Source organism: Phytophthora parasitica, assembly GCF_000247585.1.
Source record: "Phytophthora parasitica INRA-310 unplaced genomic scaffold supercont2.2, whole genome shotgun sequence".
Taxonomy (NCBI): Eukaryota; Oomycota; class Peronosporomycetes; order Peronosporales; family Peronosporaceae; genus Phytophthora; species Phytophthora nicotianae.
The window spans coordinates 2,127,895-2,142,609 of NW_008648988.1; the positions used below are offsets into that span (position 1 = coordinate 2,127,895).

Here is a 14,715-nt window from a genome sequence, read left to right on the forward strand (position 1 = left end):
GTCACTTTCACTTGCAATGTGCACCCACAGCGCCTTTGGAAGGAAGTAGAAAAACATGCCCAACGGTGACTTCGCGTATGCAGCTGCCGATTTCGTGACGCCGAATGACCCACTATACAGATCTGTAGCGCCAGACAATTGTAGTTCATCTGTATGCCATACAATACAGAATTAGGATATGCCACCAACAGTATTCTGTATGATACAGACTTACCACTTTTGTTCTGGTCGAATACGCGCCACCGCAGACCTCTCATGGCATCGTCGTCTTGTGCAAACGCATCGCTGTCATCCTCAAAGTCGCTGTCAGACTCCACCTCACTCTCGTACTCCAAAGATGCAGCTGGCACACCTAACGCATCCCCGTCATCCTCAGCGTCGTCGTCGTCATCGTCGGCACCTTGATCATCATCCGTACACACATTTACATCATCCGCGGGCACTGGACCAAATAATTGTTCTGATCGCAGTGCTTCCATAAAATTCTCCGTGTCAAAGACAGCCACATCATCAGCAGAACCTTCATCACGCTTCGCTTCTTCCTCTTCGTCGTCTGAAGATTTCTCCGCGATTTCAGCCACCTGCGTAGGATATTCTATGCTATACAGATTAGTCAATTCTGTATCAGCCAGAAAAGGTTACTCTGTATCAGACGGAATAAAGTATTCTGTACCTGTCGAAAGACTCTCAGCTGACTCGGAAGCTTCGGCTGGTGAGACTGATACGGGTTCTGGTGTTGTCGGACGAGCGGCACGGGCTGCTGGTTCACGACTTCCACGGCGAGAAGATTTAGTTCGGGCGGCAGACGGTTGCACAGTTTCCGGTAGCGTCCTGATAGCCTCGCTTGACAGGGTTTCAACAGGTTCAGCTGGCGGCAAGAGTCCCGTCCGTCGTGCAAAGGCCTCCAGTTCCTTTGTTCCTAATCAATGCATACCGTTAGTATCAAGAAAGTCTTTCTATTGCTCAAAACGCACCAACAAAATAGTTTTCCCCGCGTTCAGCATCGTTGAGTTTTCCAGTTACGCCGGGTTTCACGTACGTGTAGTCCACGCTCAGGTCCCTGGGCCTTCTCGCTTTCCACCCAGACTTTACAAGCTTGCGCCAGAAGGCCTTGAACTCCTTGGCACTGAGCCACTCCATCTTGGCGGTCAGTTTCTCCGAAGCAGGAAAATCTTGAATGGCTGAGGGGGAATTAGGGGGAAGTCATTTGCGAAAAATTAGCCGTTACTAGCATTACTCAAACCTCTACTGAGCTTATATTGCTATTTCTATACCTCGAAAGAAAACCCCGTCTATCTTCCCAGCACAGATCTTTCATGATCAGCTTCCCCAACCTCCATCATACAAACTTTTATATGCGAAGAAAACACGCGCTTCGAAGCTCTCGGAATATTTTTCCCTGCAATAATGCTTATTCTGTATAATACATAATACGGCGTTACAAGGGTTAAGGAAAATGAAGCAATAATAAGCTATTTTAATCAAAATACAAAATATATTGTATTTATAAATTATTGTTGAACCTCTACCGGTAGTGTATTCATTACAAATGGACGATATTACGTAACGTGGTGTGGTGGGAGTAGTCAACTATGTACGAGTGAAGCCATCATCCGAAATGACTCATCCTGCGATCGTGGAACGCGACGTCGTGCGGCGTCCACGAAATGACCATACGTCCAGGACCTTGTGCGCCTAGTGATGGCTCCAGAGTCACTACGTGTGCTTACAGACATAGGGCAAAGCTTATTTAAGGTTGCAGCAGTCCTCGTGGCTCTCTGCCGTTGGCAGCTGTGACCATGATGGATCAGCATACTGGGTGCAAGTAAAACTTCGGGAAGAGACGCTGACAACTTGATCGCTATTGGCTCGGCTCTGTGGGTCTGATCGACGACTGTGACACGGCTGTTTCTATACCATGATAGTTGATATCTGCTGTAAAATTGGGATTTAGTATTGTAAGCTCAGTGAAAGAAATTCATTAGTTAATCCAAGTTTAAAGCAATTCAGTCTAAATTGGCAAGCTTGTCTACCTGTGATATCGCATTCAACAAAAGCACGATAAAGATTCATATACGCAGGTTCTTGACCAGGGGTGGGGCTGTGAAAAATCTGTTCGGTCAGCTGGGTTGCGCCAGGAGAATTCTTCGGTCAGTTCGGCCGTCACTCGCCTAGTCAAGTCATTCGAGGGTGGCACCAGCGGTCAGTCCAGTCGTAGCTACAAGCCCAGCGCCGAAACGTCCGCCCCCGTGCAGAGCGCCGAAGCAACACATTCGCTGCCCAACTCACCCACACGAGGCGCTCGCACCCAAAAATCCGCGTAAGGCCAGCAGCAGAGAGCAGCACGTGCACGCACCCGAGGGCCAGTTAGTTCCTTCCCCCGTCCCAACATGATGACGGCGCAGCAGAGCGCAGACCAAGTCAAACCCTTCGCATATCCGCACGGAACACCCCCAGCTGCAGTCGCCTCTTCCTCTTCTTCGACCTCCCCCGCCAACACGGACAACACTTCAGAGACCACAATGTCTGGAGGCTCCGCCATCGCGAGCAGTAGCGCCACCACGTCACCCCCCACTGCCGAAAAGAAACGCAAGCAACCCTCGAGCCCTACCAACGACGCCGGCGCCAACGGAAGCACCGATGCAACAGAGAAGCCAAAGGAGCAGCAGCAGCCGTCCAAGAAATCGCGCCGTGAGCTGCCGCCGCATACCGTCGCCATCCTCAAGGGGTGGATGTTATCTCGCGAGCACGTTAAGCATCCGTACCCCACGGACGAGGTAAGCCATGGATCAAGAGGATGTTGAGTGGATGCGATGTAGTCTAACATCCTCCTTTATCGTGACGTTGTGTGACTGTCTATACAGGATAAGCAAATGCTACTTAAGAAGACTGGCATTAGTATGAAACAGCTCACAAACTGGTTCACCAACGCGCGCAAGCGCATTTGGAAGCCCATGATGCGACGCGAACATTCGCGTCAGATGCAGTCCGCTATGGAGTTTGACCATACGGCAGTGCGCGAGTTCCCAGGTGCCGGACTGAGCCAGCAATACGCTGACAGTAGCTATGCTCCTCGTCCGGCAGTGCGTCATTCCTTCGATGCTGGAAGCCTCGGTGCGCCACCTCATGGGGCGGCACCAGCGTTCGACAGGTATGCTCGACCTCGGGCCATCCCTGTGAGCGCGCCGATGTACCCGACACGCGCTGTTCGTTCCATGTCAGAAGCACCGGCACGGACCGACGTAGACGAGTATCTGGATGCTGAACGAATTCGTGAGCGTGTGTTGGAGCGCGGCCACGACGGACATGCCCCTCGCAACAGTCTCTCGCCGCGTGGACACAAGATCCTGCAGGAATGGGTGAACGCTAATGCTCGACGCGAGTATCCGTATCCAAACGACACGGAGCGAGTGCAGCTGGCTAGAGACACGGGCCTCGATGTATCACAAGTGGACGGGTGGGTCACCAGTCTTCGCGAACAAATGGGCGCCACTCCCGTCCGTGCGTCATCGATTCCGTCTGCAGGAAACCCGGCGTTCCCACCGCCACCGGCATACGGCGAGCGTCGATCTATCCCCACCAGTGGAAACCCCATGTTTCCTCCTCGTCCAACTGCCCCTGGATCGATGCGACCATCTATTCCTGCCGTTGGGAACCCACAGTTCCCTCCGCCTCCTGCACGTCGAGACGCTAACGATACCCGGTTCGCCGCTTTCCCCTCTACTGCGAATTACACAGGCCATGAGGTTCCGCGAATGCGCTCCATGACGATCAGTGCCAGTCCTTATCTGCATCCGCCACCTTCGTCCTGTGCTGCAGGTACTGACACTCAAGCCCAGCAATCAGCCAGCGGTGCATTACCGTCGCTGTCCAGTCGCAGTTTGTTGAGCCGTCCACCACCAATTGTTACGTCCAGTGGCCCCACTATGGGCCAGCCACGTGACAGTCGATCACGCACGCTCGACATGGGTCAGTTCGCTGATGCACGACGGCGGAAGATGAACTTTCAGGACATTTTGGCGTCTACAGGAGGACCCACGCACAGCGTTGCCCCAGCTGTACCCACATCTGGTACTTTATTGCAGACCTCGAGCCACCCGACTGCTACCAGCGGTAATATGGAGAACATTTACCCGAATGGTAGCGCAGCATCGACCATAGCTTACGTGCCCACTGCGTCCAATGGGTTCCAACAGAAACAGCCACCAGCATCTTTTGAGCAGTCTGGACGAGTAGTATGATGATGCATCTCGTAATTTGTGAGTTGAGTCTGTGGACTCCTTTTGTGGTTAGTCTTTTGTACACCGCAACATTCGTGTGTCGATCACTGTGATCCCGTTCTCTATATAATAAACGCTAAACATCTTGGCTGATAGAAGTCTTATCGTCTAAACCGAGTCCCTGTAAGTCTGCCCATAGGTCTGTGATGCAGTCCTGTTGGAGCTCATTTAGCCGCTTGTGCTTGATTCGGAAGTATACTTGGTAGCGAATGTCTGGAGAAAAGTTGAGGCCACCACGATGTGCAAGGTTGGGGTGTGCCAGCACTAGGTCACCACGTGCTGCCAAGAGCTGTACAGGTGTACCCAAGTCCGGTAGTGTGCCATCCCCCCACACGCTATCGGCCTTATAGCACTCGTCGTCGTGGCCACGAAGTTTACCGTCGGCAGTCAAGCGGCTGTGAAGCGACATGTGCGAGCCAGAAAACACAGTCAAGTTGCCGCATAACGGCTCTGGTACGTTCGAAAGCGCGATGCCCGCCAACAAAGTGAATGGATGTAAATGACCCTGCCGCATACCGTCTGTGTGCCATTCGGTACCCAGAGGTTCTCGTGGCTCGCCAAGCTCTGGAAATCGCAACGCAATCTGGGCTCCTTGGGGCGGCACCACTTGATCAATGCCAACAAGCGCTTCTACGTACTTGCTGACGTCCGAGAGGTAGTAGAGATCCAATATCACGTCGCTGTTGGACGTTTTACCTGCCAGTTTGATTGCACCTTCCACTCCGCCATCGATCATGTTTCCTGGGATACCGAGGTCATGATTGATACGCCGCAGCGCCGCATTGGCCAAAGGCAGTGGGACAGCTCCACGGATCTGCAAATATCCGTTCTGCATGAACGACCGTCGCTGCGACTCACTTAACAGCGATTTGTGCTGTGAGTTTGTCATCAACGAGCGCGTAGTGTCCAATGCGAAAGCTGCTCGCGTCGATACTACTGCTACACAGAACAGACTGTCCTCCCCTTTGCCAGCGTCGCCAATGAGGCCCGACGAATCCACACCCAAGTACCATCCATTGGACTGCGAGCGATTGACCTTCTTCTGGTGCGCCACCGCCTTGAAATGCACCAAATACTCGCCATCTTTTGTTTCTCCAGGCGCTTCGAACTCCACCAGGAAAGCGGCGAATTTGGCGGCAGCCAGCACCCAGTTCACTTGGCCATTCAGCGCCACCTTGAGTTTCTCATACGGCCGCTCCAAACTGCACAGACTCAGCATCAACGAGTCGGAGGAGGCGACTCGCTCAACCAACGCGCGGAACGAATAGCCGCTCGCGGCGTGTGTCACCTGCACCACAGCTCCAGTCTCCATCATAGCGAGTGATAATGAGACTGATGATTGGCTAGTTTCAAAATGGCTACATTATAATGCGAGGTGTAGCCAAATCAGACGAATTTTGGTATGTTCGCTCGACGGCAGAGCTCGCGGCTAGATGAAGAGAGACTGGCGGTGGAGCAGCAGGTGGAAGATGCTTTCAAGCTACAGAGCGAGCATAATGAGGGCTCGGACGTAGTGCTATTACGACGCAAAAGTAGCGCCTACCTGCCTCCAAATTTGCCGTCCACAGGTGACAGCCTTCGCGTTGCCAAGCATGTGATACAGGGCGTCTACTCGCTTCATGAACTCTACGAGCGTCAACATGTCATCGAAAATGCGGCATGTGCTATTGCAATGGTGAGATATCGATCGTAGATGTTGTTTGTGATGATTCGCATTCTAATTCATGTTTGAAATCGTGAAGATTGGAGTAGTCCTGGTTATTCTCGACATCGAATACGTTGTTGACAAGGATATCAAGCTGGTACTACGCATAGTTAACTCCGTGCTGACGAAGATTTTGTTTAGTCTCCTTATTTGGCGCTTCGTCTTGGAGCGACGTATCCTAATTCGTCGAAATGTGTTGCCGCCTCATGTCACCATCTTCGGAATGCCAAGGCAACTGGTTCAGCTAGCCCTTGAACTGGCCACGTGCTTTACCATCATCCCACCTGGAACCAATGGCAGCTTCGAAGTGCGTGAGTGGAAATTTTACACGGACGATGGATCTTGCGGGGCGCCATTTGTAGTTCAAGATGCAAGTTGCTACCAGGATTATGCGTACCCGTACGTGGCAAAGCTACATCGGTTCTTGGTTTGCATCATATTTATGAGTGCGGAGCTAACAAAAACAGCATTCGTTGTGTACTTGCAGATATGAAGTCCTAGGTTTGTTCTCGCTGCTTCGGCTGTATATGATCCCGCGAGTGATTCGGAATTTTTCAAGTTTTGCCAGGTATGCGTTTATTGTTTATTGCTTAACCTTTATACGGCTTCTCATTTCTTTGATTTCCATCGGATCTCCAGTTGTCACACATCATACTTGGGAGCACTGCACTGTGTGGACACCATGGCCCCTCTGTTCGCGATCAAGTGTTTTCTTCAGTCGCACCCATTTCGATTGCTCCTGTCTACTTTCTTTGGCACGCTGATCGTTACCTCGTACGCGCTTTCAATCGTGGAGACACCCGTGAACCCGAATCTAGCGTCGCTACCCAATGCTGTGTGGCTTGTGGCTCTGACGATGGCTACAGTTGGTTATGGCGATGTTGCGCCTGTGACTACTGCTGGTCAAGTGTTCTTAATATTTGGTGGAATGATTGCTGGAATTCTACTTGTTGCAGCACTGGTACGTCAAATGTTAAACCAACCTTGTCTTGTCGTGTATTATAATCACAATATTGATTTCTTTTGCTTTAATACAGAGTGCAGCGCTATTCGCTCTCCTTCGCCTTGATGACCGAGACAAACGATTCATTCACTCGTTACGACTCCAACAATACGAATCTGAACTCAAACAGACGTGCGCACGTACAATTCAAACAACTTGGCGACGATTCCATGATTTTAAGCCCGGGTCGCGTCCATATAGAAAGCGTACGATCATCTTTGATTCCTCTAGACGACTGCTAATTCAGAATCCTAACAGGTTTGCTACCAAATTCTAGTTAATGACAACCTGCACAGGTACACATCAATTCAGCGGGAGCTCCGAAAGAAATCTGTTGGCGAATACGTGAGCGTTCAAACTGAGATGCATCAGTGCCAAGATAAATGGCTCTCTGCTCTTCATCAGGAACAGGAATTCACAATGAGCCGCCTGCAGAAGATCGAAACTCGCTTGGATTCTCTCGTGAAGGCAGCGACAAATGTGGTGAACAAGCCACAAAAACAACAGTGCTAACTTCATAATCCCGCTAGGTGACACTCGGGAAACTCAGATACTGGGACGACGGCGGCGAGTGACTCTTTTCGTCCGCTGCAGCTGTAGCGCTGTTGTTAGTTGAAATACTACCGCGTGGTCGGATAACCATGGTTGAAGCATTGATCAGATCTGCTTCATACGACTGAAATGCTGTCACCGGGTCAGATTTCTGGCAGCACAGCGTAGTGATGTTTTAGGCCAAGAACGTGGAGCAAGAGTTGATACGGAATGAATCGTACCAGGATGTCGTGGATGCTGGTTCGTGGAATGGTATTGACTACTGCAAATTGTCTGCCGGCTCCCCTGTTGGTCCATGGCATTAGTGATAAGCTTGTCAGCTGAGGGTAAGCAAATAGCATTCACCTGAAGCGGATACGACTAGCCGGTGCTTTTGGTGACCGTGTCATGGCTTCGCCAACTGGAGATGGAAGAATTACTGGCGAGTCTCGAAGCGGGATGCCAACTACGCTGTTTGGATACGGAAACGAAATCGCTCTCGAAGATCGCATATAGGCAGACTCGGGACCTTGAAAGCTGCCAAGAGAGACGCGAACAGAAGAAGTCGAGGGGCCAGGCATCGCAGTTGACAATCTTGACGGAGAAACCAGCGGCATAATTGAATCATTGGTGTCCTCGCTGTCTTCAGTATTATCGACAGCTGTATTTGAGGCCAGTCCAGGAATGGCGCGACGTCGAGATTTCACCTGTTCATCAGGACTGCTTCTCGACCTACGAACTTTTGGGTATTTACTCCGTAACTTCCGCCCACTGAGTTTGGGAGGTGGGATACATGCAAGATCCAGGCAACTTGTGGAGTCGGAAGTTTCTGGAGTGACTCGCTCAACCAGACCAGAGGCAAATGAAGAAGACTTGATCTGTTGTCGACTTAATTTTCGTCGGCTCCCTGAGCCTTCATTTGTATCTGTAGCTTTTGAAGCTCCTGCATCCGACGTTGTAGTCGCTCGTGTCTTGGAGTTCTTTCTCCTCACTCTTTTCGCTGCAGCCTCATTAGATATTTTCTTCATAGATGCTCTCTTTCCTTTGAGAAATTTCAGAAAGGAAGAGCGAGGATTCAAATTGGTGTCCTCGTCCACCGGATACTTTTCACCAATAACCCCCGCGTCACGTAAATACGGCTCTATTAGCTGGGGAATGCATACTGTTGTGTCGTCAACTCTGTCCAAAAGCTTGTCACGAGTGCTAGCGTCGCTGATACAAGCCTCGAATAATGTTTCGCATAATGACGCTCCAACTTCACGCAGATGTTTGGTGTTAAAGTGCATATTGTATAGTTCTCCGTAACTGGCGCCGCAAAACGAAGCTTCAAGTGTGAAGCTCCAATTGATCTTGAGCTCGTTCGCAACGACCACGCGTGCTGTTGTCTCCTTGTCCTTACTCACTTTAAAGCTACAATGTGGAAAAGAAATATACTTTTTGGCAGTCTGTTGCATCGAGAAGACTTTTGCGAACATTCGTGCTGCTGGATTTGGTTTCCGCTTGGTATCACATCCATACATGAACACATTTTTCTTTCGGGAATGACCGTGCATATCACAATAGAAAGCAACCCCTCGTGTGGAGCGCTCTTTGACAAGGAGTTCTTTTGCGTGAAATATTGTTGGATGAAGAGCCTTACTCGGGGTTTGCCATTGCCGATTTAAGTCGCAAGCCGAAAGACCACATCTGCTGTTGCCGTAATACACACCATCCGGGTTAAGTATTGGGATGATTTGGAATATAAACATTCGACGTAAGACGCAAGCAATAGTCGATGTTCCCAACAGGAAGTCGATTACTCCTCGCATCATCCAAGAGGCTTGAGACTCCCCTGGATGCACCCGCGAGGTAAAGAAAGCTGCTCTCCGTGCATTGAGTTCTTGTTCAGCCACAGAAAAATCCGAGATTGTCAACAAGTCACAATTTCTCCCACTCAACGTTGTACACAATGAACTATGCCGAAGGATGTGGCCAGTGTCGTGTCCTGAGTGGAGAATACTATCGATGCGAAGTTGATGCATTGTAAGCGTGTACGGGTAGCTGTGTGCGATCAAATAGGTGTCATCTGCGTTCCAGAATTCCAGCGTAAAAGTCAGAGTATAATACGTCATGGCAGGAGCTGTTGGTGTCGCGGTGGTGGCTGTAGTTGATGTCTCCGTAGGGACGACATCCGAGAAGTTTGCCGCATTTCTTGCTGGGCGTACAAAGGGATTGGCAAAATAGTAAATGTCTGTGCCTGAGCGTACCCATCCTTTCCCTTTCTCATGAGCATCCCGTACGGAGTATACCACCGGTTGCAATCCTTGATTGAACAATGAGTTTGACTTGCACAGATTTACGATATTGAAGCGGTACTTTTGACCCGCTCGCGGAGTTGCATTTGGCGTTTGAATATTACTTACAGCAAAGTAGAACCACTGCATGTGACCGGGACTGTTGAAATCGGGGCGTAAGACAAGATCATACTCGAACTGCCCAATGCGAATTGCTCGCTCTAGATTCCCACTTTCAAAATTGCTATCAAACGTCAAGTCGCTACTGAGATCAGGAAAAGCCTTCGTTTCCTCGGAGACAACATACGGAACATCATGCTGAATTTCACAGGAGTTCAATAAAAACGGAGGAATACCCGCGACTTTGTTATCGCGATCTTCTACCATCGAAATGTTTTCATACACGATTCGTGCTCTCAAATTGACATCGCTCGCAATAAATTCAGCTCGCCTTGCAACAGCTTCTTCAACAAACAGAGTTCCATCCTCAGCTTCGGGAGTATTACATGGTTCTAAGAACCCTGGATCGTCCAGGACAAATTCTTCTTCGGGGTTGATTTGATTTGCATGGTTCACTCTGGAGGGGTGCTTTGGGTATTTTATCATGGAGTTTTCATCAAAGTAATACCATTTCTTATCTTCGAGATGGTCGAAGAAATTTGCCATCGGCGTACTTCTCGATGTAGTACTTTTGTTTGAGATCGAACTCTGGTGCCCAATTGGTGACAGGCCTCCACTGGGAGGATCTGAGAACAGACTGGGAACTCTTGCTATCTCAACTGCATCGCTTGTAGACTCCGTTTTTTCAATGCTTTCATCTCCCTCCTCGTCACTGTCATCGTCATTTTCTTCTTCGGCATTATCTACGTCGTTATTTGCACTAGCGTCTGCGTCTTCCCCGGCTTCTCCACTACATTTAGCTGAACCAGTGACGTCGACTCGATTACTTTCCCCACACAGTTTTTGCTTGACTGAGCCTTTCATGTCATGTTTTTCTTGGGCTACCTCAATAAAATGTTGTTCGGATGGTATCTGGTCAAATGTAGTCTCAGGCTCGCTACAGAAGATGTTTCCTCGTGGTTCTGTCTTCTCTATCGGCTTAAAATGGCATGATTTTTCCAAATGCAATCGTCGAGATACGTAGTCGTCATACTCGGCATCTCCAAGACGTGACTGGTGGTTCGTGCTGGAGGCAGAAGAGGAGATATCTGTAACCACTTCTACGTCAGATAACCCAAGAACTGCTTTCTCGAGCATATTCACAACAATGGAAGCCATTCTTCCGCCACCAAAATCACTGCTTGATATAACTAATGAAGATGCGTTCGAAGACCCATCATACGCACAAGAGATCCCTGCATCTGAAGACGAGTTATCGCCTCGGGTGTCAATGTAATTGTGAAGCACTTCTAATAGATCTTTTCCGCCACAGCTCATGACTACCTCAGCGCCGTCTTTTGACAGCATCATCTCTCGAATGAAATTCACTATGTCGGCTGTCTGTGACATATTCATAGTCATTCATATTAATTTAGCACAAACCCCCATTGAGCAACGCGGCCAAATCCCTGGAAATTAATGCGCACCTGGTCTCCCCACGAGTTCGACGACGGAATAGTTCTGCAGAGCACCTCAATGGCAATACCGATGTAACCTGTGATCCCATGGACACTCTTATCGTGGCACTAAACAGCCATAAAACTAAATCAGACGAAAGAAAAAAATATATGGCTGGAGCAATGCGCAATTTACCTGCATCTTCCAGTGTTTTGCCAAAATTGCAAAAACCTGAGACGTAAATCGTATGTCTTCATGATAATTCCTCAAGCAAAGAAATAGGGCTGGAAGTGTGATGTCTTCTTCTTGAATCTTGAACTGTTCCAGGATTGACCGACTAAGCCTCGAAATGACGTGAACCAAATGCCCTGCTAATTCGGCAAGATAGCCGGATCCGCCGGCAAGAACATATAGCGACAGCAAACCTTCAACTGTTTCCGAATTGATCAAGTCCGGTATGTCCACTGGGTTGTTTGACACGTTGACGAAAAAGCGAAATGTGTTATCAACCACACTGGCCTCTTGTGCATGGCAAGTAGCTGCGAGAACGAGCATTTTTCCTTGACAGTCCTTCAGGAAAGGTAACAGGTCCAATTTGCATTGCTGGGCAAAATCTGACACGTCAGCGATGATCGTGCACGTCGTCACGGTTACCTCTTTAATATTACTGTTGTGCTCGATGACTTGGAAAAGAAGCGGCATCATCTCTTCGTGCACAATTTGACCGTACACCTGCGCTTGTTGTGCTAGACGTGACAGTAAACGAACCACACATGACTCCACTTCACGAGCTCGAGTCTCCACACGTAGACAAGTACGCAATGCTCTGACAATATTTTGCGTCGCCATCATTTGGAGCACCCCCGGTGCTTCTCCCATCAGAATCAGGACTTCACACACTGTTCGCTTCAAATCCACCTTACTGTCACCAGCCTATTAACAGTGTGACACAACATCAAGCGTCAGACTATTTAGACCTACTCGACCATCCCAGCAATAATTATTTCATCTGTACCAACTTCAGCAGGTCAATCAGGATGGCGATGACGCGCTCCTGTGCCGCAGCCTGGATTCTCTGTAAGCTGCCGTCAATGAAGCGTCCTAGTGTATCTGTAGCTCGAACCAAGATAGTCGAATCCTCATCTGCACGCGACATTATCTCTATAATTTGTTTGATCACGGTAATCTGTCTCTCCTGCTGTTGTGACTCTGCGGTGTGGCGTAGTAGATCTACGAGCTCCAGCGCGCGCTTCAAGATTTTGACGCGCCGTCTGCCACCTCCGGACAGTTCGCGCAGACACCGAACTGCCAGCTCTAGTGCCCCACCCCTTGCTGCACTAGCTTTAGCCTCTGGGTTATCCAAAAGGAGCAGTGCCAGCAGCTCGAGCAAAACTTCAAGAGTCTCGCCACGAGGCAGTTCCTCGTCGCCTGTCGCAAGCGCCAGGAGTGGCTCTAGGCCGTCGGTGAGGATGGAGGCTTTGGCATCTTCACAGCGACAGCACGACGCCAGGTCTAATAGCACATGGCGTGCAGACTTTGGCGTATTCTTGCCGCGGTCCTGCAGCATTGTGAGCAGCGCTTGGACGGTCGACATGGCGGATGTTGAAGTGCACTCTAATTCGAAATAACATCTCATGATTGGCTGAAAAATGAGGTTGAAACCACTGTTTAGATACGACAGATGATTGGTCAAAAAGGAAATGGGTTTACCATGTCACACTTCAAGCTTACTTTTTTTCTGTTAGGAACCATGGCACAGGACGCGCTGCTTCATGGCGACGAGACTGTGGATCTGCAGCCGCTTCTAGATCACTCAGAAAATAGAGAGGCGTCTGCTAATGACTATACTCTGCATAGAAGGCGAGACACGAAAAATCCGAGCTGGATCGTAGTGTTGGGCGCGGGCATCGCTATGCTGGTGATTGTGCACGTCTTGTTCGTGGCACTGCTGAGAAAGACGACGGTGACATTGGACAAACTGACGCTGCCTGACTTGTGTCATCGAAGAACACTGGGGGAGGTGGTCATGGAATTCCAAAATCCGTCGTACTGCTCGCCAGTGGTGGGGCCACTGAACATTACATTTGCCAAGAAGAACAGGGCGTTCCTGCACCTGCAAGTTCCGGCCTTTGAGCTTCAATCTGGAGTGACGACCATGATATTGCCAGTGGGATTTGAGTTGTTGACAGAACCTGAGACGTTTTACAGTCTGGTGTTTGCTGATTCAGACATTATTGACGTGCATGGAGAAATTCCCGTTTTGATTTCGTGCATGTTAGTCCCGTTCACGATACACTTGGACGTTTCAAACTTGTTGACAGATAATCCACGACTACCGGTGGGCACCACTATCCCTCCAAAGTGGCGTTATGCATTGGACCCACCGTTGTATGGTTCTGGTGCTTGGAACTCTGGGGTCGTCGATGGGATCAAGGACGAGTTGCAACGTGTTGTGACCCAGGTGTTGAAAACCATTGCACTTTCGAATTTCCATACAGACACTGACGACCAAGAGATATTTGCCTTCACGGATGTTTCGTTTGAGTACGCATCAAGGGTGCTATGGAATCTTCCGTCACTTTCAGTGAAGGTTCAATCTGCGCAAAGACAAACAATTCTCGTGGCAGGGTTCAAGCGCTTCATCTTAGGAGATGGCCAGACATTCATTTCCGCGTACACAGAGGTTTTCAAGAACCAGTCAGAGCCACTGCAGTCGATGTTACAATCGTATTTGGCAGGTGACGATCTCGTTCTCCACATAGTTGGAGGCAATCGCGAGACTGATTGCTATTCCTTGCAAGTACTCGATCTCGTGGACGTTAAAGTGGACGTCCCAGCCAAAATTGACGATAAGCCAGCGCTGCTTCGCGAGTACTCCATTAAACCGTCACTCAAGGAGCTCGACTCCAAGACACACAAGTGTTTGCTGGAGCTAAAAGTCTCGATCAAGATCAACAACCCTCTCCCCATCCACTTTGACCTCTATGGGATTGAGCTCGATCTCCTGTACGAGAAGGACACGCCGAATAACCTCTCGATCCCAAAGTTCCTCGTCCATATTAACGACACCAAACACGTTTCATGGCTGTCACATGAGGAGAACAGCTTAGAGCTCGACACCGCAGTGCACGACTTCGACACTTGCCTTGAGGTGGTGGGTTTTTACCTGCATGACCAGCTGGCATTCGACATTCAGCATGGTCACATTTCCATGGGTGCCGGTAGCGGAAACTTCAGCATCCCATTCTCAGTTAAAGGCATCCACATTCATCCTGGCCGGTCAAACAACGGCACCTCATCGCAGCCTCCATTTGTCGTCGAGGAACGATGAGCACTGGATGTTGAAGTGGTGTCTGACTATACGCA

At 49.6% G+C, this 14,715-nt stretch overlaps 6 protein-coding genes across 7 annotated transcripts; 3 read left to right on the forward strand and 3 right to left on the reverse strand.

The window, feature by feature from the left end:
- Positions 1-7: 7 nt before the first annotated feature.
- On the reverse strand, positions 8-1,140 carry PPTG_02709 (hypothetical protein; the record flags this gene model as incomplete). The annotated part of the gene is made up of 4 exons (XM_008893943.1): positions 8-33; positions 215-595; positions 674-919; positions 975-1,140. The coding sequence occupies 4 exons, from the start codon at positions 1,138-1,140 to the stop codon at positions 8-10; spliced, it is 819 nt and encodes a 272-aa protein (XP_008892191.1).
- A 925-nt stretch (positions 1,141-2,065) lies between these two features.
- PPTG_02710 (hypothetical protein) lies at positions 2,066-4,393 on the forward strand. Its single transcript, XM_008893944.1, has 2 exons — positions 2,066-2,777; positions 2,865-4,393. The coding sequence occupies exons 1-2, from the start codon at positions 2,391-2,393 to the stop codon at positions 4,239-4,241; spliced, it is 1,764 nt and encodes a 587-aa protein (XP_008892192.1). The 5' UTR covers positions 2,066-2,390; the 3' UTR covers positions 4,242-4,393.
- On the reverse strand, positions 4,197-5,621 carry PPTG_02711 (hypothetical protein). Its single transcript, XM_008893945.1, has one exon. It carries the CDS (start codon positions 5,593-5,595, stop codon positions 4,357-4,359), a length of 1,239 nt encoding a protein of 412 aa, XP_008892193.1. The 5' UTR covers positions 5,596-5,621; the 3' UTR covers positions 4,197-4,356.
- A 60-nt stretch (positions 5,622-5,681) lies between these two features.
- PPTG_02712 (hypothetical protein) lies at positions 5,682-8,706 on the forward strand (the record flags this gene model as incomplete). The annotated part of the gene is made up of 6 exons (XM_008893946.1): positions 5,682-5,955; positions 6,023-6,384; positions 6,473-6,553; positions 6,625-6,946; positions 7,023-7,194; positions 7,266-8,706. Coding segments are annotated over 6 exons (1,447 nt in total), but the record flags the coding sequence as incomplete, so codon positions are not given.
- On the reverse strand, positions 7,104-12,963 carry PPTG_02713. 2 transcript variants are annotated; one of them, XM_008893948.1, is made up of 5 exons: positions 12,365-12,963; positions 11,545-12,282; positions 11,379-11,477; positions 7,762-11,292; positions 7,104-7,691 (listed from the first exon to the last, which is right to left on the reverse strand). In XM_008893948.1, exons 1-4 carry the CDS (start codon positions 12,941-12,943, stop codon positions 7,882-7,884), a joined length of 4,827 nt encoding a protein of 1,608 aa, XP_008892196.1. In that variant the 5' UTR covers positions 12,944-12,963; the 3' UTR covers positions 7,104-7,691; positions 7,762-7,881. The 2 variants fall into 2 exon arrangements, with proteins under 2 accessions (XP_008892196.1, XP_008892195.1); XM_008893947.1 differs by having other exon boundaries at positions 7,104-11,292.
- A 136-nt stretch (positions 12,964-13,099) lies between these two features.
- On the forward strand, positions 13,100-14,680 carry PPTG_02714 (hypothetical protein; the record flags this gene model as incomplete). The annotated part of the gene is made up of 1 exon (XM_008893949.1): positions 13,100-14,680. The coding sequence occupies one exon, from the start codon at positions 13,100-13,102 to the stop codon at positions 14,678-14,680; it is 1,581 nt and encodes a 526-aa protein (XP_008892197.1).
- Positions 14,681-14,715: the final 35 nt, after the last annotated feature.

Bases quoted from the DNA above. Each gene is read 5' to 3' on its own strand.
- PPTG_02710 (XM_008893944.1), top strand. From the start codon at position 2,391: ATGATGACGGCGCAGCAGAGCGCAGACCAAGTCAAACCCTTCGCATAT. The intron at 2,778-2,864 runs GTAAGCCATGGA...CTGTCTATACAG, and splicing joins ATCCGTACCCCACGGACGAG to GATAAGCAAATGCTACTTAA.
- PPTG_02711 (XM_008893945.1), bottom strand. From the start codon at position 5,595: ATGATGGAGACTGGAGCTGTGGTGCAGGTGACACACGCCGCGAGCGGC.
- PPTG_02713 (XM_008893948.1), bottom strand. From the start codon at position 12,943: ATGTCGACCGTCCAAGCGCTGCTCACAATGCTGCAGGACCGCGGCAAG. The intron at 11,478-11,544 runs GTAAATTGCGCA...ATGGCTGTTTAG, and splicing joins CAAAACACTGGAAGATGCAG to TGCCACGATAAGAGTGTCCA. The intron at 11,293-11,378 runs GTGCGCATTAAT...AATATGTCACAG, and splicing joins CGAACTCGTGGGGAGACCAG to ACAGCCGACATAGTGAATTT.